The sequence below is a fragment of the Spodoptera frugiperda genome, chromosome 12, assembly GCF_023101765.2.
Source record: "Spodoptera frugiperda isolate SF20-4 chromosome 12, AGI-APGP_CSIRO_Sfru_2.0, whole genome shotgun sequence".
Taxonomy (NCBI): Eukaryota; Metazoa; Arthropoda; class Insecta; order Lepidoptera; family Noctuidae; genus Spodoptera; species Spodoptera frugiperda.
Window position 1 is genome coordinate 6590027 of NC_064223.1, and position 17803 is coordinate 6607829.

General features: G+C 35.4%; 2 protein-coding genes across 2 annotated transcripts; both read right to left on the minus strand.

Moving 5' to 3' along the window:
* Positions 1–3160: 3160 nt before the first annotated feature.
* On the minus strand, positions 3161–7293 carry LOC118262328 (uncharacterized). Its single transcript, XM_035573585.2, has 4 exons — positions 7155–7293; positions 6560–6730; positions 5936–6190; positions 3161–3441 (listed from the first exon to the last, which is right to left on the minus strand). Exons 1-4 carry the CDS (start codon positions 7186–7188, stop codon positions 3182–3184), a joined length of 720 nt encoding a protein of 239 aa, XP_035429478.2. The 5' UTR covers positions 7189–7293; the 3' UTR covers positions 3161–3181.
* A 1342-nt stretch (positions 7294–8635) lies between these two features.
* Positions 8636–15743, minus strand: LOC118262327 (odorant receptor 4-like). Its single transcript, XM_050697272.1, has 9 exons — positions 15455–15743; positions 14417–14569; positions 12042–12224; positions 11413–11614; positions 10930–11026; positions 10617–10718; positions 9800–9888; positions 9186–9252; positions 8636–8754 (listed from the first exon to the last, which is right to left on the minus strand). The coding sequence occupies exons 1-9, from the start codon at positions 15729–15731 to the stop codon at positions 8695–8697; spliced, it is 1230 nt and encodes a 409-aa protein (XP_050553229.1). The 5' UTR covers positions 15732–15743; the 3' UTR covers positions 8636–8694.
* Positions 15744–17803: the final 2060 nt, after the last annotated feature.

Consider the following 17803-nt stretch of genomic DNA (forward strand, 5'->3'; position numbering starts at 1 on the left):
TATTGCATCTCTGAAAATGAAAAATATGTGTTTGTTGATATGTAAAACCAAGGAAAAATAATAAATAAATTACGATAAATGGCTAGAAGTGGGGCGTTTATGTACAAAAGTTTTGGCCAGCCGTGTGGCCAAAGATGGAGAAATTCATAATTTTGTCTCCATTAGTGGCCACCTTCTAATAATCCCACTTCAGAAACATATGGCGACAAAATAACTTTAGTTCCACTTAGACAATATATTCTTCATGTAGTATTAACATAAACATCCAAACAATAAGCAAAGATTAAAAAAATAAAAACCAAATCCTCACCCGCTCGCCTTAGCCTTTTTGTTAAGATCTTAACAATTTCACCCTCAACTAAAAATAATGACTTGTTGCATCGAAGTGAAGTTTGACACATCAAAGCTGCCAACGGTATCAATGTCTCCAATATTCAATATTTTAAATACTGTACATCACAGAGTAATTTATTTGTCCATGCCTTAGTTATAAATATTTGAAGGCCCAAGTGGCCACAAAGGGGTCGATGGCCACAACCGGGTCACTTGCCCTATATAGGTATTAATTATCTAATTAAATCTTCTGGATAATAAAATAAACCCGATAGTCTTTAAATAACTGGACAAACAGCACTCAATTTAATCAAAATAGATTATAGTAGTACCTATCCGTTTCTTTGTTCTGCGACTATTACACTTTAATAATACGATAAACTAGATCGAATAACTTAATTACTAAAGGCCAATCCGATAGGTCGGAATGGTCGCCACAGCCGGAGCTTCAAACTGTATACTAAATTAGGTCAACGATGCCAACACATAATGTCGATTTGATCATAATCTTATTACACTTACACAAATAGGTACAATTTAAAAACATGTTAATTTGATCAGTAAATAAGTTTCTCAATGATACAATAACATACCTATCTATACTGTACATATACACAAGCACGAGTGCCATACATTTCTATTACTCACTAACAATACATTTGATTTTTAGCTTCAATTCCGCTTATACATGTTTTTTTAAACATGCGGTGTTCAGCACCTCAGCTCTCCCGCCCGCAATTAAATGCTCATGCATCAGAGGTGCAACATAAAAACACATACGTAACATGTAATATACCACTCGTCATATGTTTCGCTCCTCCACGAAGCACCGTCAGGAGGTGTTGACTCGGCGGCTGCCGTAACTCACAGCACGAGACGCCTGATTTTATTCTATACTCTATTATTCTTCAAGCAGCAGAAATAAGTGGATGTTCCTTACTTAAAAAAAACATTAAACGATAGTCATTTACATGAAAATGCCATCTATTATTATCTTAATTTAGTTTATTGAAAGTTATTATTAATTAACGTTACAATGTTCTGAATCAAAGCAGGTCGAGTGGGTCGATTTTTTTCCACCCTAGTGTTTAATAATATACGGTACATAAACACAATACATCTTGAACGCCATTTGTTTTCACGTAGTTTAGCGTGAAAATGTAGGGAGTGAGTGACAGGACAATGTCGCACATCACATGCCTGTGATTCTTCAGATAAACAACTCGTGAACATAGTTCCCGGGGTCCGTTAGATCGCTTTACAGATACTTGTAGAAAACTTTCCTTTCTTACCTACGACTTATGTGTAATGCGGGATGGGTAGAACTAATCGCCCGCATCTGTTTTATACTTACTGGGACCAGAATTATCTTTGAAGGTTTCATAGCAGAAAGTTTAGAATTTAAAACTTATTTAGGTATATGCTCAACTAGTTAGGTACTGAAGTGAAGCTATAAACACGCATTCATAACAATGTCTTACTCTAACCTCGAAATCTTGAACTTATTTATATTTTATTAGAGTGTCATAATGTTTTTATATAATAACTATTTGTGTGAAATATACCTACTAAACAGCAAATATACGTAAGTATAAATAGGCTTGTGCAATTGAACATATTCATAAACATAGTGTTTTACAGCAGTGAAAGTCTTACTTTCTACAAAACCTTAAAAATATTTTTTCTTCAATATTTCCACGTTTCGACAGTCGTGCTAACCTTTTTCCCCTTTTTCCCTAATAATGTAAAAGGGTTGAGTATTCCAATAAAAACAGAGAACTCGTAAAAAGGTGTCTAAAACATTTCAATTAAACTGAACGCTGAATATCAAGTAGTACAATTAGAATATTAAGATAACTGCTATTGATTGCTTTTTATGATCTCATATAACTAAAAACCAAAACTTTGTTGTTATTCATTGTACTATATATTATACCTATCTACTGACAGTTAGGAAATAAGTTGGTGCTTTTTTTTTTGAGGGGGGAAAATCATCCAATGACTTCTTCCGCCTTGGGCGAGGCGGAAGGGAGTGTCAGACTCTTACTGACTAAAAACCACCCCGTTCCTACTCCTGCTTTTCGAGCCGGAGCCCCGGTAAACCCGCTAGGTATTCCGCAGTCCCGGAACAGGCATCAGTCCTACTGGGCCTTATCTGTGGTGGTCTGATGTAGATGTAGATCTGAATAAAATAGGTCATAGGCTTTTATTTCCCAATTAAGTATATCATAAGCTACAAACTACAATAATGGTTTCACTTTCACCCGAACACAAAATAAAATTTCAGCTTATCCAATTCATTTCCTTCGTGATATCCATAAAGTGAAATCTATGAAACGTGCCATCAAGAACACTATTACACTGCATTATTACGACAAAATACTGCATAGAAAGCTAGGTAAACATTACTAGTACCTTTTTCAGGATTTATGAGGCCGTTGGCTAATTTGACCCTGAAAACCACGCGCTGTAAATCGAAGCGGACGGGAGCATTAATCACGAGGCAGACGATTTAAGCCTCGCTCCACGATTTAACGCCCGATCATTGCGAATATCAATGCAGAAACTATCGCTGTGCTCTATACGTACAACATATATAGGTATACTGCGATTGACCATTTCACCGCTTGTTACGTAATTGAGATGTTGTGTATTAACGATCATTTGTTTAAATGTGGGAGAGCCATCTATGCTCAGTACGAATGGTCCGACTCGCAGCTCTACCGAAGTGATACCACGGTTTTACAGAAAGCCGGCGTGAAACAACATTCGCATTGTTTGTGTCAACGTGTGAGTGAGATTACCGCAGGCCAATCCGCAATTTTTTTTAAACTAATAATTTATTTATTCAATAATCATCATAATCATTACGATATTTGTCAAAAATTCTTCTAACGACTTCCTGTAAATGTTTTTTGAGTGAGGTCTTGACATTCTTGTGATTAGACACAGGCATTGAATTTGATCTACGCGCTGATGCAACTAAACCCTTCCCAGATACAGGATCCCGGCCTATTAAATTTAACGATTTCACTGTCGCTATTTCTTGCATAAATACAAGGATTCTGGGATTCTTGTAACATGTATGTAGGGGCGCAAGAGTTACATCTGAAATAAAAAGATCAATTTTCATATATTATATGAACAGGGGAGTAGTACATTACATAAGACAATCTACTCCTCTTAATCCTATTTATATCTAAACTAGTAGTGAGATTTAAAAAAAAACGTTGCCCCATTAGTATTTTCTCCTGCACATGATACACAGACCTGTAACAACAATTTGTGGATCACACACAGAGATTGTGTTTGCTCCGTGCGGGAATCGAAACCGCCACCCGTTGCACGTCAGCCAGTTGAATATTTTATGCCCAGCCACCGCACCATGCAGTCTTAGATATAATAATAATTATTATTAGGTACCCAACTAACAATTTTGCCCTATAACCAAACCTTATATCTCAAAAAAGCTGGGTAAATGATGTATAAAGGTTTTAGTGGTGACTGATTGTTGTGTAAAAGCGTTTGACAACACAGTTTGGCTCTATAAGTTTATATAGCAAAAACGACCTATTAATAGTTGATGTAAAGGTTTACTTCACGACTTTATATAGCTGTTATAGTCAGGCGTTATAGCAACCTCCATTGTTACTAGTATACAACGATTGAACTTCATAACAGTTTTGACTGTCACCCTAATGCGCCTAATTAGCGCAATAAAGGTTCGAAACGAACTTCTATGTGTCGTTTGTTAAAGTAGAGATGACAACTCAGGAATAGGACGATATTACGATATTGAGGGTTTTAAGATCATCGTTACAGTACACAGTAATATAGTGGGCACAAAAAGTCTACATCGGAGTGATTTGGTGATACAGCTGAGTTTCAAATTATATTTATATAGCTTAATTGTCTTATAAAGGGTTGTTAATGCCCATTATAGCTGTAGTGATAAACTTATATCACAAATACACTTTTTAGAAGCAGATTGTTTTTTTATAACTATTATAGTTCCTCTATTACGCAACAGTACTATAACGGAGATCTTATGTGTTTTAAAACATTATTATTGTGTATAAAGTTAGGCTAGCAATGCTTTTAAATGATAATTCCGTTCTGTAAAAGCACTTCTATCGCTCTTCTACAACAATATTGACATTTTGATTCAGTGTAATTAATGCGACAATATTTTTATCTATACTAATATTATAAAGCTGAAGAGTTTGTTTGTTTGTTTGTTTGAACGCGCTAATCTCCGGAACTACTGGTCCGATTTGAATAATTCTTTTTGAAGACCCAATTATAGAAAATGGTTCCGTACAAAATACAGTTCACGTCAGTGATGAAATGGAGAATAATTCATTTGTGGACAGCGATTCCAGATTGTTTGATTGATTCAACTGAAAAAAAAAAAACCAGCAACTACGAGATGGTTTGAAGCATTGGGCTATTAATTATAATATTTCACACGAAGCAATAAAAAGTCTGCCTCGTTGGTCGAGTGGTTGCAACTGCGACTGCCGGGCAAGGGGTCTCGGGTTCGATTCTCGGGTCGGGCGAAGTATTGCTGAGCCTTTTTCGGTTTTTCGAAAATTTCTCAGTAGTAGCACGGAGTCTGGAAATGTGCCCGGTATATGGCAATAGGCTCACCACCTATTACATGGGACTTACAATATAAATAATTATGAAATGTGGGTGTACACAGTGGCATTACGTGCCATAATGTGCACCTCTGCCTACCCCTTCGGGGATTAAAGGTGTGACGATATGTATGTACGTAGTTATACTTCTCTGACGTCATACGTAGTACCTACACAGATTTATAAACCATAACATTTATTCATTAACAAAAGTATTCATCATATTTATGGAATAAGGACAAAAAATAAAACAAAAATAACAAACAAGCTCAAAAGGAACCCTAATTTCATGTAATGGTGGATGTAATCTATCATAATGAGTACTATAGTAGAGTTAAGGAAGCTGGAACTATGTTTATAACTTAAAATAAGAAATTATTTTAGTAAAAGCTCATTAATTCGAAGGGGGCATTCAAATATGTCGTAAATCCATACATAGTTTATCAGTAAAATTACAGTCGCACAACATTTTCCTCGTAAGAGACGAATAATTCGATTAAGTACAAAATAATATCTTAGTCACCACGATACCCCGTCACTTTTCTTATTTTTTTATTTCTCTTCTAAAACACTGAGACACTGCAGCGACGTGAACGAATGTAAAATGAATGAATGATGAATTTTAGTGATGTAATGGAATCATGAACTCTTTGACAGTACCCAAAAACACTTTTGTCGTGCTGCGGTGGCTTATATATCACAAAATTGTCATGCCTGATACCCTTATAGTTCTACTTTAACACTGAATGGAGATATAATTGCGCCACTTTCTTTGTAGATGCACCTTCTTTGGCCTTTTATTTGACCACCGTTTAGTTTTTACAAAACGTTCTATGGCCTTCTATAAAACTAACTTTTGTTGGTTGGGTATCTACGTATGTTTATTTATTTATGAGTAATTTCTGAGAGAGATTCGCTTCTATGGATAAAAAGTAAGTAAGTGTGTAAATAACAATACTCACTTAACCCAGAGGCACAGGAAAACATATCAACATGACAATGGTTGATCATAGGCTTAACAAGAGATTTTGAGTCGCTACCAACATGCCAGATCATTGCACAGATAGGCCGGAACACATCGGTGCAGGAAAAGGGACACGAGTGGTTGCAGGGTTGATTTGCACCAGAAATAGTATGATCTGCTATGCGACGTGTCTCGTGTAAAGGTTCGTACATTTTTTTTATGCCGCAAAGCTCGTCATCTACTTGATTAATTTCTAAAAAAAAAGAATAAATTTTTATTTTTTTATCTTTTACTATTAGGTATAATATAAAGTAGTTTATTTTGTTGTGGACCTTCACAAATAATGGTCCAAATGCACAAAGTTTGCAAAAATAAAGTAATCACAAAACGATGCTGCTCTTCATTATATCTTCGCTTTTGTAAATTTTAATAAAAACTACTGGTTTTTTTTTTTTAAATAAAAGTTAACACAGAAAGGACTAGTAAAACAAGCCTGGTATATGGAAAACGTGACATAAAATCTGTCAACAGAGACGTTTCCGTCTCCGAATCTCCGATCTAATAAAACACTAAATATCCCCTTTAATGAATAAAATAAAAATTGACAATACATTTAACGAACCCATCAAAGATCTCAGTTCACACTCCTTTACCTTCATAAAACAGAGATTTTTATATCTCATTATAAACTGAGTACCATCTCTTAGCTCCGCCATCCCACATACTTCGTCGAAAATATGAGAACATTTTATATCTTCACAATTTTCTCCTGATGTCGAGATTATCAACAACACTGGAAATAACAACATTATTTGTAAACACATGTTCATTTTTCTTCGCAACTAATTTCTGCTTTCCGTTAGGTGTCATTCGACCTTGTTATTAATTAGGTATTTTTTATATTTCCTATGTGCCGATTTACATAACGCTATGTTATAAAACTAATAACTTACATGTATATGTGATATAATTCTAAAAGCAACTATGCAGTCAAAGTTAATGTCAAAGTCAAAATCAAAATTAAAATTATTTATTTCAAATAGACCAGGAAGGCACTTTTGAACTTCAAAGCAGAACATATGGAAGCTCACTACAAAATCTACATCGACAGAAAAGTTGTTTTTGGAATTAAAATACTTATAAAATATTCAACATTTAGTTAAGGAATACGGACTCCGAGTGGTTTGCTGAATCGACGATATAAAATGATTACTTACTCATTATCAAAAAGTTTATAATTTTTTTTATCATTTTTGAAATTTTATTTTGATCAATTGCTATATCAGCGTTCTGCACAAAGTCGGCGCGTAAACCCAAGCTACCGTGTTATTGAAATTACTTTTTAATGCTCGCACAAGAGATTTACGTTATAAAATTTAATTAAATTCGCTGATAACGCATTTATCTTTGGATGGGTATTTTGGGGACGCGATGTTCGTGTCGTTACTGCGTTCGTATTTATTTTGCAAGGGAAGGAAATTAGTCTGTCGTATGGAGTGGATTGCAGTGGGCAAGGACGTTGGGACGCGCTGATTTATGGCTGGACGTTAGCTCCGGAGGCCGCCGCGCGCCGGGGCATTAGCGTCGAGTGATAGCCGCGCCACGTCGCGTCGCCACGCGTTTCCCGAGGGTCGCCATCGCCTCCAAGTGACGCACCTTTTCCACCTCACTAATTTTCGATGCTTATTTAATAGGCGCACTGTGATTCAGGGCGACATTGGCATGCCGCACTATTACTCCACTAAGCTACCAGCCTGTGAAGGTAGCTGTTGCAAACAGTAAGTAGTTAGACTCGTAGAAGCAGACTGAAATTATATATTTGTAATTTGAAAAACTTTTATCATAACAACAACTTCTTTAGCAATCGTGTATGAATGTGTAGGGCAGTGATATTTAGTATAAAATTGGGTAATACATCACAAGAGGTGTTGTAAAACTCGACTTTATGGCAAGTATATTTCATATTAGTTATCTCGGATATTCAATGTCACAACCGTCTTAAGGAAACATCATAAAACGTTGAATAAGATTAAGGTTTATTATAGTTCTTGTAATTTGTGGCGGAACTTTATGGGAATCCATTACAGTGAAATGAAGCTGTCCATAATTTATGATCTTTAAAATGAAAATATTTTTCCGAGCTCCTGAACCATACTTTATGCGGAGTACATACCTATATACATACCTTATTATGACCTACCTATCCACGTAACGTAATTATAGATACTACTTTACATTTTCTTCCTATTTTATATATTTATTTATTTTGCAAGGCATGTCACATTCTTAAAAAATATCTTCTACAAGATTTTTTTATAATTTTCTTTAAACAAAGACTGTATTTCATTGTTAATTATATATATTTATTATATCATTTCATATTACCTATATCATAAGAATAGAAGTAATTTACAATATGTTCTCCAACAAGAAAACGTTCAGAAAAGTTGATACCTAGTTGTAACGACTGTGTTATGGCGCATTTACATTAGTCGGTTAGACCGTATTCGTTTGGCCGTATTCGGTTTCTGTTAAACCGAATACGGCCGCCGCCTTCGGTGACCGACCTACGACCGACCTAATGTAAACGCACCATTACAACAAAACAAACCCGATATATGAAAGTGTACCATTTTAATCTTAGTTATAAAAATCAGCAATTACCTACACAAAAACAATTATAGATACAATTATTAATGTTACAGTTTTCTATCAAATTATAAAATATTAAAATAAAATGACACCAGTGATAAACATTTAATCACGACGGTATGACGTGTACAACAGCGTGAAGTATGAATACGCCGTTGTAAGGATCTGAAACAATAATTTTTGTTTAATGGAAACCGTGAACTTTTATCGGTCGATTAGCAAAACAAGCGCTTTATGGCTGTTTTTACAAAAATATTGAGGATGTCTTAACATTTAACTACATGTATAATGACGTCACAAATTATTATCTATTTATTCGATTCTGAAATCTAAAATAACATAATTGAATATTTCGATGACGTTAGTATTTTAAATAAAACTCGTTGTGTATAACAAGATATCGTTAACTTACTTATCTGAACAGTAACGAAAAAACTGTATCAGCCATTCAGTTATTCTTGAATAGCAATGTTAGCAAAAAAAGAACTACAAACAAAAATACCTGTCATTTACAACAAAAAGGTGAGTAACTGCCGTAAACAATTCCACTGTATTGCTATGTTTTCGTAAAAAATAGTATCAAAGAGAATACTCACTGAACTATATGTAATCATTGTGATAGCGCGAAATTTGAGAGCTGTGAAGTACAAAGGCCTCTGTGACCTGCAAACAAAGCTCACTTTACCATTCGCAATTTCGTACCTACGCACAATAAACCACAGTTTCCTGTAAGCGGATATTTATATTCCACATAAAAAAACATCAATCCACGTAGGTGCCGTATGTTAGGAAAAGTGTTCTGAACAAATATTAGAAAGATAGTTGTAAAATGAAACAGAAATATAATTTATAAGTTAGCCGGATCTGCATGAAGCATTGCCACATTTTTTTCATTAAGCCTACTACACCTTAGGTATTTATTTTCGACTAGTGGCTGGCCATACAGTGCTAGTTTGTGATAAGGAAAAAGTTTGGTGGAATTCTTCGTAATAGCATCTTAAAACATGACTACTTGACACGCCACCTTTGGTACTTATGCTAACCTCTTTAGACAAAAACCATCATATGTCACTTGTTTGCATTCATTCCAGTCCCAGTTCACTCTACACATTCATGAAAATAGTAGATATTTAGTTAACAAGAGGTGTACGTGAGTCATTAAGTTAATAAGCAAATAAGGCTACTTGCAATATAAAGTCAAAGAGCGTACCGTTGAAGTACGACGAGCATCGCGCGCCGGCATCGCGTGTTGCTTTTATACCACCCGCTCTCATACACCGCGTCCGCTACACCTACGCTCTGCCAATTACATTTAAAATACTAAATTATTCCGTGCCTGCATACTTGAAGCTAGTTGGATATTAAATTTTCATAATATTATGTTTTTAGTTATCATTAATAGAGCAGCAATAGAATACTACATTTAGCATGCCTGTAAACTATATTTTTTTGGCGGGGCAAAGCTCTATAGAGTTTCTGGCATCGTCATTTCATGATAAATAGTTGTAGTGTTTTAACTCTAAATGTAAAAACTACTGAACGGACCTGGATAAGACACAGAGATAGTTTATTAGTCTTATATATGCAGTATGGAGATAACTCATATGACTTAAATGGAACTACAAGTAGGTAGTACTCGTCCACAGAAGCATAATACTACTAAATATTTCAATGAAAACAGAAAAATAAACGAAAAAACAACTAATTAAATTAAACAAATATTAAATTCTGTTGGATCAGCTTCCTATGACTTGACCACAGAAGAGCTGTAATATTGTAGGTGGTCTACGAACATGCGACGCGGCTGTTATAATATTGTATTTGTAGTGTTCAATAGCTCATAGAGAAAAATGCACTTTTTGGCTTATCTACTGGGCGTATTTTGCTCATTTTTCAAATATGTGGTTTAATTTAAGTCATAAGAGGTTTCCCCATAACACAAATCTTAAGTTATTTTTTTATATTCCCGAAATAGTTATAAGAAGTGAATATGTGTATTCTGATTTAATATTATTTTGTATACTTACAGCTCTATAAATATCATCGGCGTACCAGCATACGATGAATATTTGCGTCAAAGCAGCTCCAAGATAGAACTTATTGCTCATTTCCATCCACGAATCTAAAAACTATTAACGAAATATACAAACCAATTCATCAATTACGAAAATAATATATGTTGTGGTCTTTAAAATATCTCTTTATAACAGAGTAACTGTCGTACTCAAAGTTATTTAATGGTTACTTAACCTAGTCCTTAGCAATTGTTTTCGATACAAATCGTAATCATTAAATGTCTCTGAGTGTGGCAATAAGTGTTTAAACATAATGAATACTTACCACGATAGTGAACATCACACAGCAAATATTAACAGAACTCAACAATACATTTATTAGGTTTACCACCGAAAAGGCATCCTCTAGATCTTTAATGTACCTGAAACAGAGAATCTATTAGTTTATATTTTTTTATGGAACAGAGAGAAAGAGAACAAACGAGTATCACCTGATGTTAAGCAATCGCCGCCGCCCATGGACACTTGAAACACCAGAGGCGTTATACGTGCGTAAGTGCGTTTTGGGGGTTAGGAATTTAAGGGATGTTGGGGAATCGGGGATTAGGAAGATTGAGAAGAGGAGAATTGGGCCTCCGGTAACCTCACTCACACAACGCAAGCGTTGTTTCACGTCGTTGATTCGGAGAGGCCGTGGTATCACTCCGGGGGAGTCGGCCCATTCGTGCCGAAGCATGGCTCTCCCACACTTAATGTTAAATTATATGATATCTAATATATTAGGAAGGCACCACATCGTCAGACCCACCTGATAAGTCTCTGATGTATTTTAACGACTTCAACGATATCCTTGTAACAATCGTTGCACCTCGTGTCAAAAGGGTCTTTACTTCCCAGTGTACCGAGCCGACGAATTTGATTCTGCAGCAGACGCAGTAGCATACTGATGTGACTTGCCATCGTCATGAATAACAAGTCTGAACCCAGCATACAACACACTGATATGCAACCTACAAAACATTATTATTAAAACAGAAATAATCGTACTTACCTAATATATTATATCGTTTTTATTTAGGTAAATATTGTCGACAGTAATATTGACTCAGTAGATTTACTAAACAAAAAGATCAACCAAAGTAGGTGAGCAGATTTTAAAATTCTCACTGAGAAACCAGTATGGTTTCATAAAAACTTGGCATAAATGCGTACAATACAATTACAACCTCCCACTATTTCGTAGAAACGTGATTCACCTAATACTTCCATTATGTACGAAGCTTTTAAAAGCATTCAAACTGTGAAAGCTTTCGGGAAACAATAAATCGAGAGGAAAACTCGTACAATGTAACGAGATGAAATAATGTTTTCTCGTAATTGCCTACTATTGTATAGAAATATCTCCCTTACACTAAAGAACAACTGAAAAAGACGAACCTGCGCATGTTTCGAAGATATACACGATGCCGTGGGCTGCTGGCTTGGTTTTATCAAAAGGGTATGCCATCTGCCACACGTAGCCAAGAGCTGCAGGCATACCACGTAGTTTACGGTACAAGAGCACAGCAATCGGCGTCAAGTTATACAACCACACACCCAAGATATTCCAAAAGGCATACACTGAAAAAGATCGTTAAGATTTTCTTCTATACATATAATAAAATCGTAGAAAAGTGCTGTCTGTACATTGAAAATAAAAATAAAAAAAATAGCAGGGGTTATTGTTATGTCGATGTCGAACCCAAAAATGTAATTAACTTTTTTTTTGTCTGTTTGTCTGTTTGTCTGTTTGTCTGTTTGTCTGTTTGTCTGTTTGTCTGTTCGTCTGTGCGCGCTAATCTCAGAAACGGCTGATCCGAGTAGGATGCGGTTTTCACGAATATATTGTGGGATGCTTAAATTTACATTTAGTGTTTGTTTCATGTCAATCGGTTCATAAATAAAAAAGTTATGTCAAATTAAAGAATCACGTCGAACATTCTATGCTTATACCATTAATCTCCGCAACTATTTGACGGATTTGGTTGAAATTTGGTACAGATATAGTTTAGAACCTTAGAAAAGACATAAGATAGTTTTTTATTTGTTTTCTATCGTTTTTATTATTAGTATTTGTTGGGTATCGGCCGAGCGCTTCGGTACTGTTGTGGAAATAGTGTACTATAAGTCGTATGATTATTTGTCTGCAGTGGTCCTGCTGTTTCGTATATTCTAAATTGGTTTCGTTGTATTTGTCTATTAAAAAGTTTATTTGTTGGGTTTTCCTGGTTAAATTATTTAACGTAGGTTTAGTTTGATATCGATTATTAGTAGTTACTGTAGTTAGTTTGTTTAATAAAATTGTAAGTCTATAATTTATAAGTTAATTAGATTTAAGTCGTTTCTTTTAAATTATTTAGTTTAAGCTTGGTTTGGCTTGGTATTATAGCATTGAGGATAGGTTGTAATATAATTTCTTTTTTAATTGTTATAAATTCGTAATTCGTAGCTTTCTTGAATTCTTTAGTTTTAAGTTAGTTTTCATCTTAAGTTCGGAAAGATTATAATATTTCTTTAGTTTAAGTCCGTTTTTAAACTATTTTTTCAATGCCCTAAGTGAGTATACATCTATTAAATTCAAACGCAGAGCTCATTATGTTGATTTTTGAGGAGTTCCCTAGAATATCTTCCACATCTCATTTTTGAAGAGATCCCGCGAAATCGGGAACTATGTGGTTAAAACCAAAAAATTGCCGGAAGTCACTATTCCACACGAACGAAGTCGCGGGCTATAATAAATCAGGGGCCTTAGTCTGCTATTACAATTGTGTCAGAATGGTCGATCACTGAGCAGTGCGAGAGGGACGGAGGTATACAACCTTCATAGCTCCGTCCCTCTCGCACTGCTCAGTGATCGACCATTCTGACACAATTGTAATAGCAGACTAAGGCCCCTGTAGAAGGGCCAATTCTGTTCATTGAAAATATAGAAAAAATAAATAGCAGGGTGTTACTGGATCGATACCAAACCCAAATATGTAATTATAATTTTTTTGTCTGTCTGTCTATATATGTTCAGGCATCACGTGAAAACTAACGGTTTGATTTCGATGAAACTTGGTATAATTAACTTATTATCCTGGACATAAAATAGGTTACTTTTTATCCTGGAAAAATACGTAGAAAAAATCTTTATTTTTCAGTTTTATTCTGCTCAACAGCAGTAGCTCAATAGAGGGATCTCCTTAATTATTATGGGCCTTGCCGTATTTGGGTCCAATAGATATTTATAAGATGTCATTTTCACAGTTACTCAAAATGGAGAAATAAAACTTCCACGCGAAGACCGACATCCGCGCGGACGGAGTCGCGGGCAGAAGCTAGTTGTAAATAAAGTTCTTACAAAAGCGAAGCTTCAGTGGTTAGGTCAAGCAAAAAGTAAGAACGAAAATGATAAAACGTTCTTAGAAAGTCAGTCGGATAAAGATAATATTTAGTGCTATTACGTTTTAAATAACGTCATAGTAATTGTATGTATTCTAGTTTAACATTTCAATAAATTCAAGAAAATGTTTGCACTACAATAATTGATTTTTAAGCTAAAATTAGATTTTTAACACATTGAACGCCGTGGTTGTCACCAGTGATGTTAGCGGAGCATTTGCCTTCAACAGTTTTCTATTGGCAGTCAAAGACTTAATCAGGGAAGAAGAAAACAAATTTCTGTTTAGTTGCAGTCCTTAGTTAATTAGGAAATTAAATAATCTCAATTTTAAATAATAAACAACTGGTGACTAACTGTGAATAAAGATTGTGATAAAAGTGTGACTTACAGAACTGTCTATGCTTAAGTGTTGAGAGACTGTTTCGTTTTATCTCGACTCCGTCCCTGTCTCTGATGGAGGCTGGCCATATCTCTGCCAGTTCCACCACCAGTTGTCGGAACGTATGCCTCTTGTACCAAATTGTTATCAATTTGCCGAAACCTGAAATGCAAATCTGATGTTCTAATTTTACATTACCTAATTACATGTTAGTAAATTGAGTCCAATACTAATCTGCACGTCTAGAATACTACTAATCTGCAATACAACACGGTTGGTGCGGTAGCTGGGCAACCGGCTGCCTTGCAACGTGTAGCGGGTTCGATTCCCGCACGGAGCAACTCTTTGTGTGATCCACAAATTGTTGTTTCTAGTCTGGGTGTCATGTGTATGTGAACTTGTATATTTGTAAACGCACCCACGACACAGGAGAAAATCCTAGTGTGGGGCAATTTATAAAAAAGAAGTAAAGTAAAGTAATCTAATTACCTACATGAGCAATTTCAGAAATAGAAATAAATCTGCAAAGGCAGTTTTAATAGAACGTAATCGTAAAGCACCTTAAAGTTTGTGTCGTGGTTACACCGTTTTGTTTTTGTTTAAACTTTGTAATAAAGAACCAGTACTTATACATTATGCGAACAAAACATGTATACAGAGTGACTTTGAATTCGACGTATTCCTACGCCACCTAGAAGAAGGCACCCGGTACCGAAAGGCTGTATTTCGAACGTCCCAATTTTACGACGGTCATCTACCCCCTTACACTTTAAATATTACTCACTCATTCCGTCTGACTTTGAGCACTCGTCCTGTCCGGGGTCTTAGCAAATGTACCATTCAAATGAAGTACGGCTACCAACGATTTTCTCTTACTTTTTCTGTAAGTACTTTTTACTGCTAATCCTATGACATGTATGTAGGTAGGTACATCAAAGGAAACATGCATGATACAAGTCGGTTATTAATACATACGTCAACGTTGACATGCTAATTACACACAAATCCGTGATCATAATGTGCTGTTATTGCATATATTATACTCACTCATAGTATCGTATCCAGCGATGTGTAAATAACTACCGACAAATTCCTCCACGGAGGCGGTATTAATCATCTGGCCGGCGACATACGCTATCTCACCTGCCAGCATCAGAACCAATAACGATGACGACATTATGAACGATAGATAAGACGTTAAACTTTGGAAGAAACTTTTTGGTATATCTATAAAAGATAGTCCGATATTGCGTACACAAAAATTGCAAAGTTTTAACGTTTCATGAATCTCCTTGCGAGCAACGTTCCTCTCTTCTTCAGACATTTTGAAACAGTTTTCAAGACGATCGGAAAATTACTGTGACGGTATCACAATAAATAATCATTTTTATATGTACTTAAATGTTAAATTATTTACCAAACTAAGTATTATGTAATGGAAAAATCTGTACCAGTATAATGTACATGGCGACCTTCAAAGTTAGTAATAACCAGGTAGAAGGTTCCTTGGAAAGTTTTTCTGTCATTCCCAAATCTCAATCTTCAAAACATTTTTTCCTTACCAACTTTCTTACATTTACTTTCGAGAAGTAATTTGTATATAAATTATTCTATTAAAAGAAGACGCGTAATCAGGTTAATCGAATATGTGAACACAACAAATATTTTACCTAAATTTAGACGTCATAAATCAACATGACGTCCAGTTTATTTTTATTGAAAGTTTTATTTAGTTGATTTATTAATAAGTATAAGTGTAAATAAATACACGCATAAACCTTAGGTTCATTACATAACCTATACTTATGTCGACCAGAGCGGCGTCTATGCAATCTCAGATTAATGATGCATATTAGGTAAGTATATTATGTAATGATGTTTATGGCCTGGAAATACTAATGTTCATTCATATTAAACTTAATTGACGAATTCATATAAAATAATCTATATCTATACTAATACCTAGAGTTTGTTTGTTTTTGTTTATTTTAACGCGCTAATCTCGGGAATTAGAATTTAATAATTATCTACGTGTTGGATAATCAATTTATTGAAAGCCATAAGGTCTATAGTATAGGCTATAAAATCACGCTACAAACTATAGGAACGAGCTGCTCGCAGTGGGTGTGCTATAGGAGGTATAATAAACCAATTTCCATTTCAGTGTTACACGCTGCTTGATTTCTGCTTAATTATTCCAATTACGCCACAAACGATGTCAACTGCAATCATTGAATTCATCATGTGCAATAGCGACCAAATAGCTTGATCTGCCACGGTAGTATGATGCGTGCTGAGTTCCTTCAACCATCAGAGATCGCCATATACTGGTAAAATGCGGAGATGTGATTAAAACGTGACTCGGAAACAATGCAATTAGTTTGGAACGCGCATATTCTATAAAGTTTCACTTCTATTATAGCAATAGATAACGTGACTATTCTATACGAATCATTGGTCACACCATTTTTATCAACAGGAAAACAACTTCAAGTAACCTATTTTTTATTCAAATATCGAAAAAAAGCTGCCTCTGCGCTAAACGGTTCCCGATACGCATTCCAAGATAATGGAATGAATGTATATGAAGTCCATTACAAGTAATCCCTATAACGAAGTTCCACGCGAAAGAAATGGGAATTTTATCCAAGCGAGAATTAAACTGTCACTTTTAATAAAATTATTATTTGAGGTTGGTACTCGTATGTACCTAAAACATTTTTATTTTAGGAGGGCGAAACTCGGAAGTTGAATTGGAAACGATAGCAAGTTTCGAGTGAAGTTTTAAACTGTTCACAGGTCCAGCATATATTATTAGTTGCAAGAGGCAACACCTCACCTCTCCACGTCGGCCGCTCAACTAAAATTGCATTTCGTGCACAGCGTTACATGCTAGAAGCAACTTGTCGCCGGGAACATCGCTCGTCTTTGAGAGGAAACTAAGTTTGGATATTAATAAAGTTGTGGTTTCTGCAGACACCTTCCTCATATTATGTAGGCATGCTTCATATCTCTAACGGTTAACAAACATGGGACTATGTGCTCATAGGTATATCTAACCTAACGAAGTACCTACATAAAAACATGAGAATACAATGCCTTATGCAAAATAACCATAGAAAGAACCTGTTCCGACTCTAAATCATGCTATAAAGTCCATGGTTACCTGTTTACAACAAAGTTTACAAACTATAAATTGGTTGACATCCTATTTACACTACATATCGGCTCCGAAGTTTGTATAGGCAGGGAATGTAAACAAACTATCGACCTCAAATCCTCGAAGTGAAGCACGGCGGCTCACCTGTCCCTGGGATTATTCAAGTCCCGCATTTAGCTGGCTTTACGGGATTACGGGACGACGCGGGATCTCGCGAAAGTAAGCAGCCGGATGCT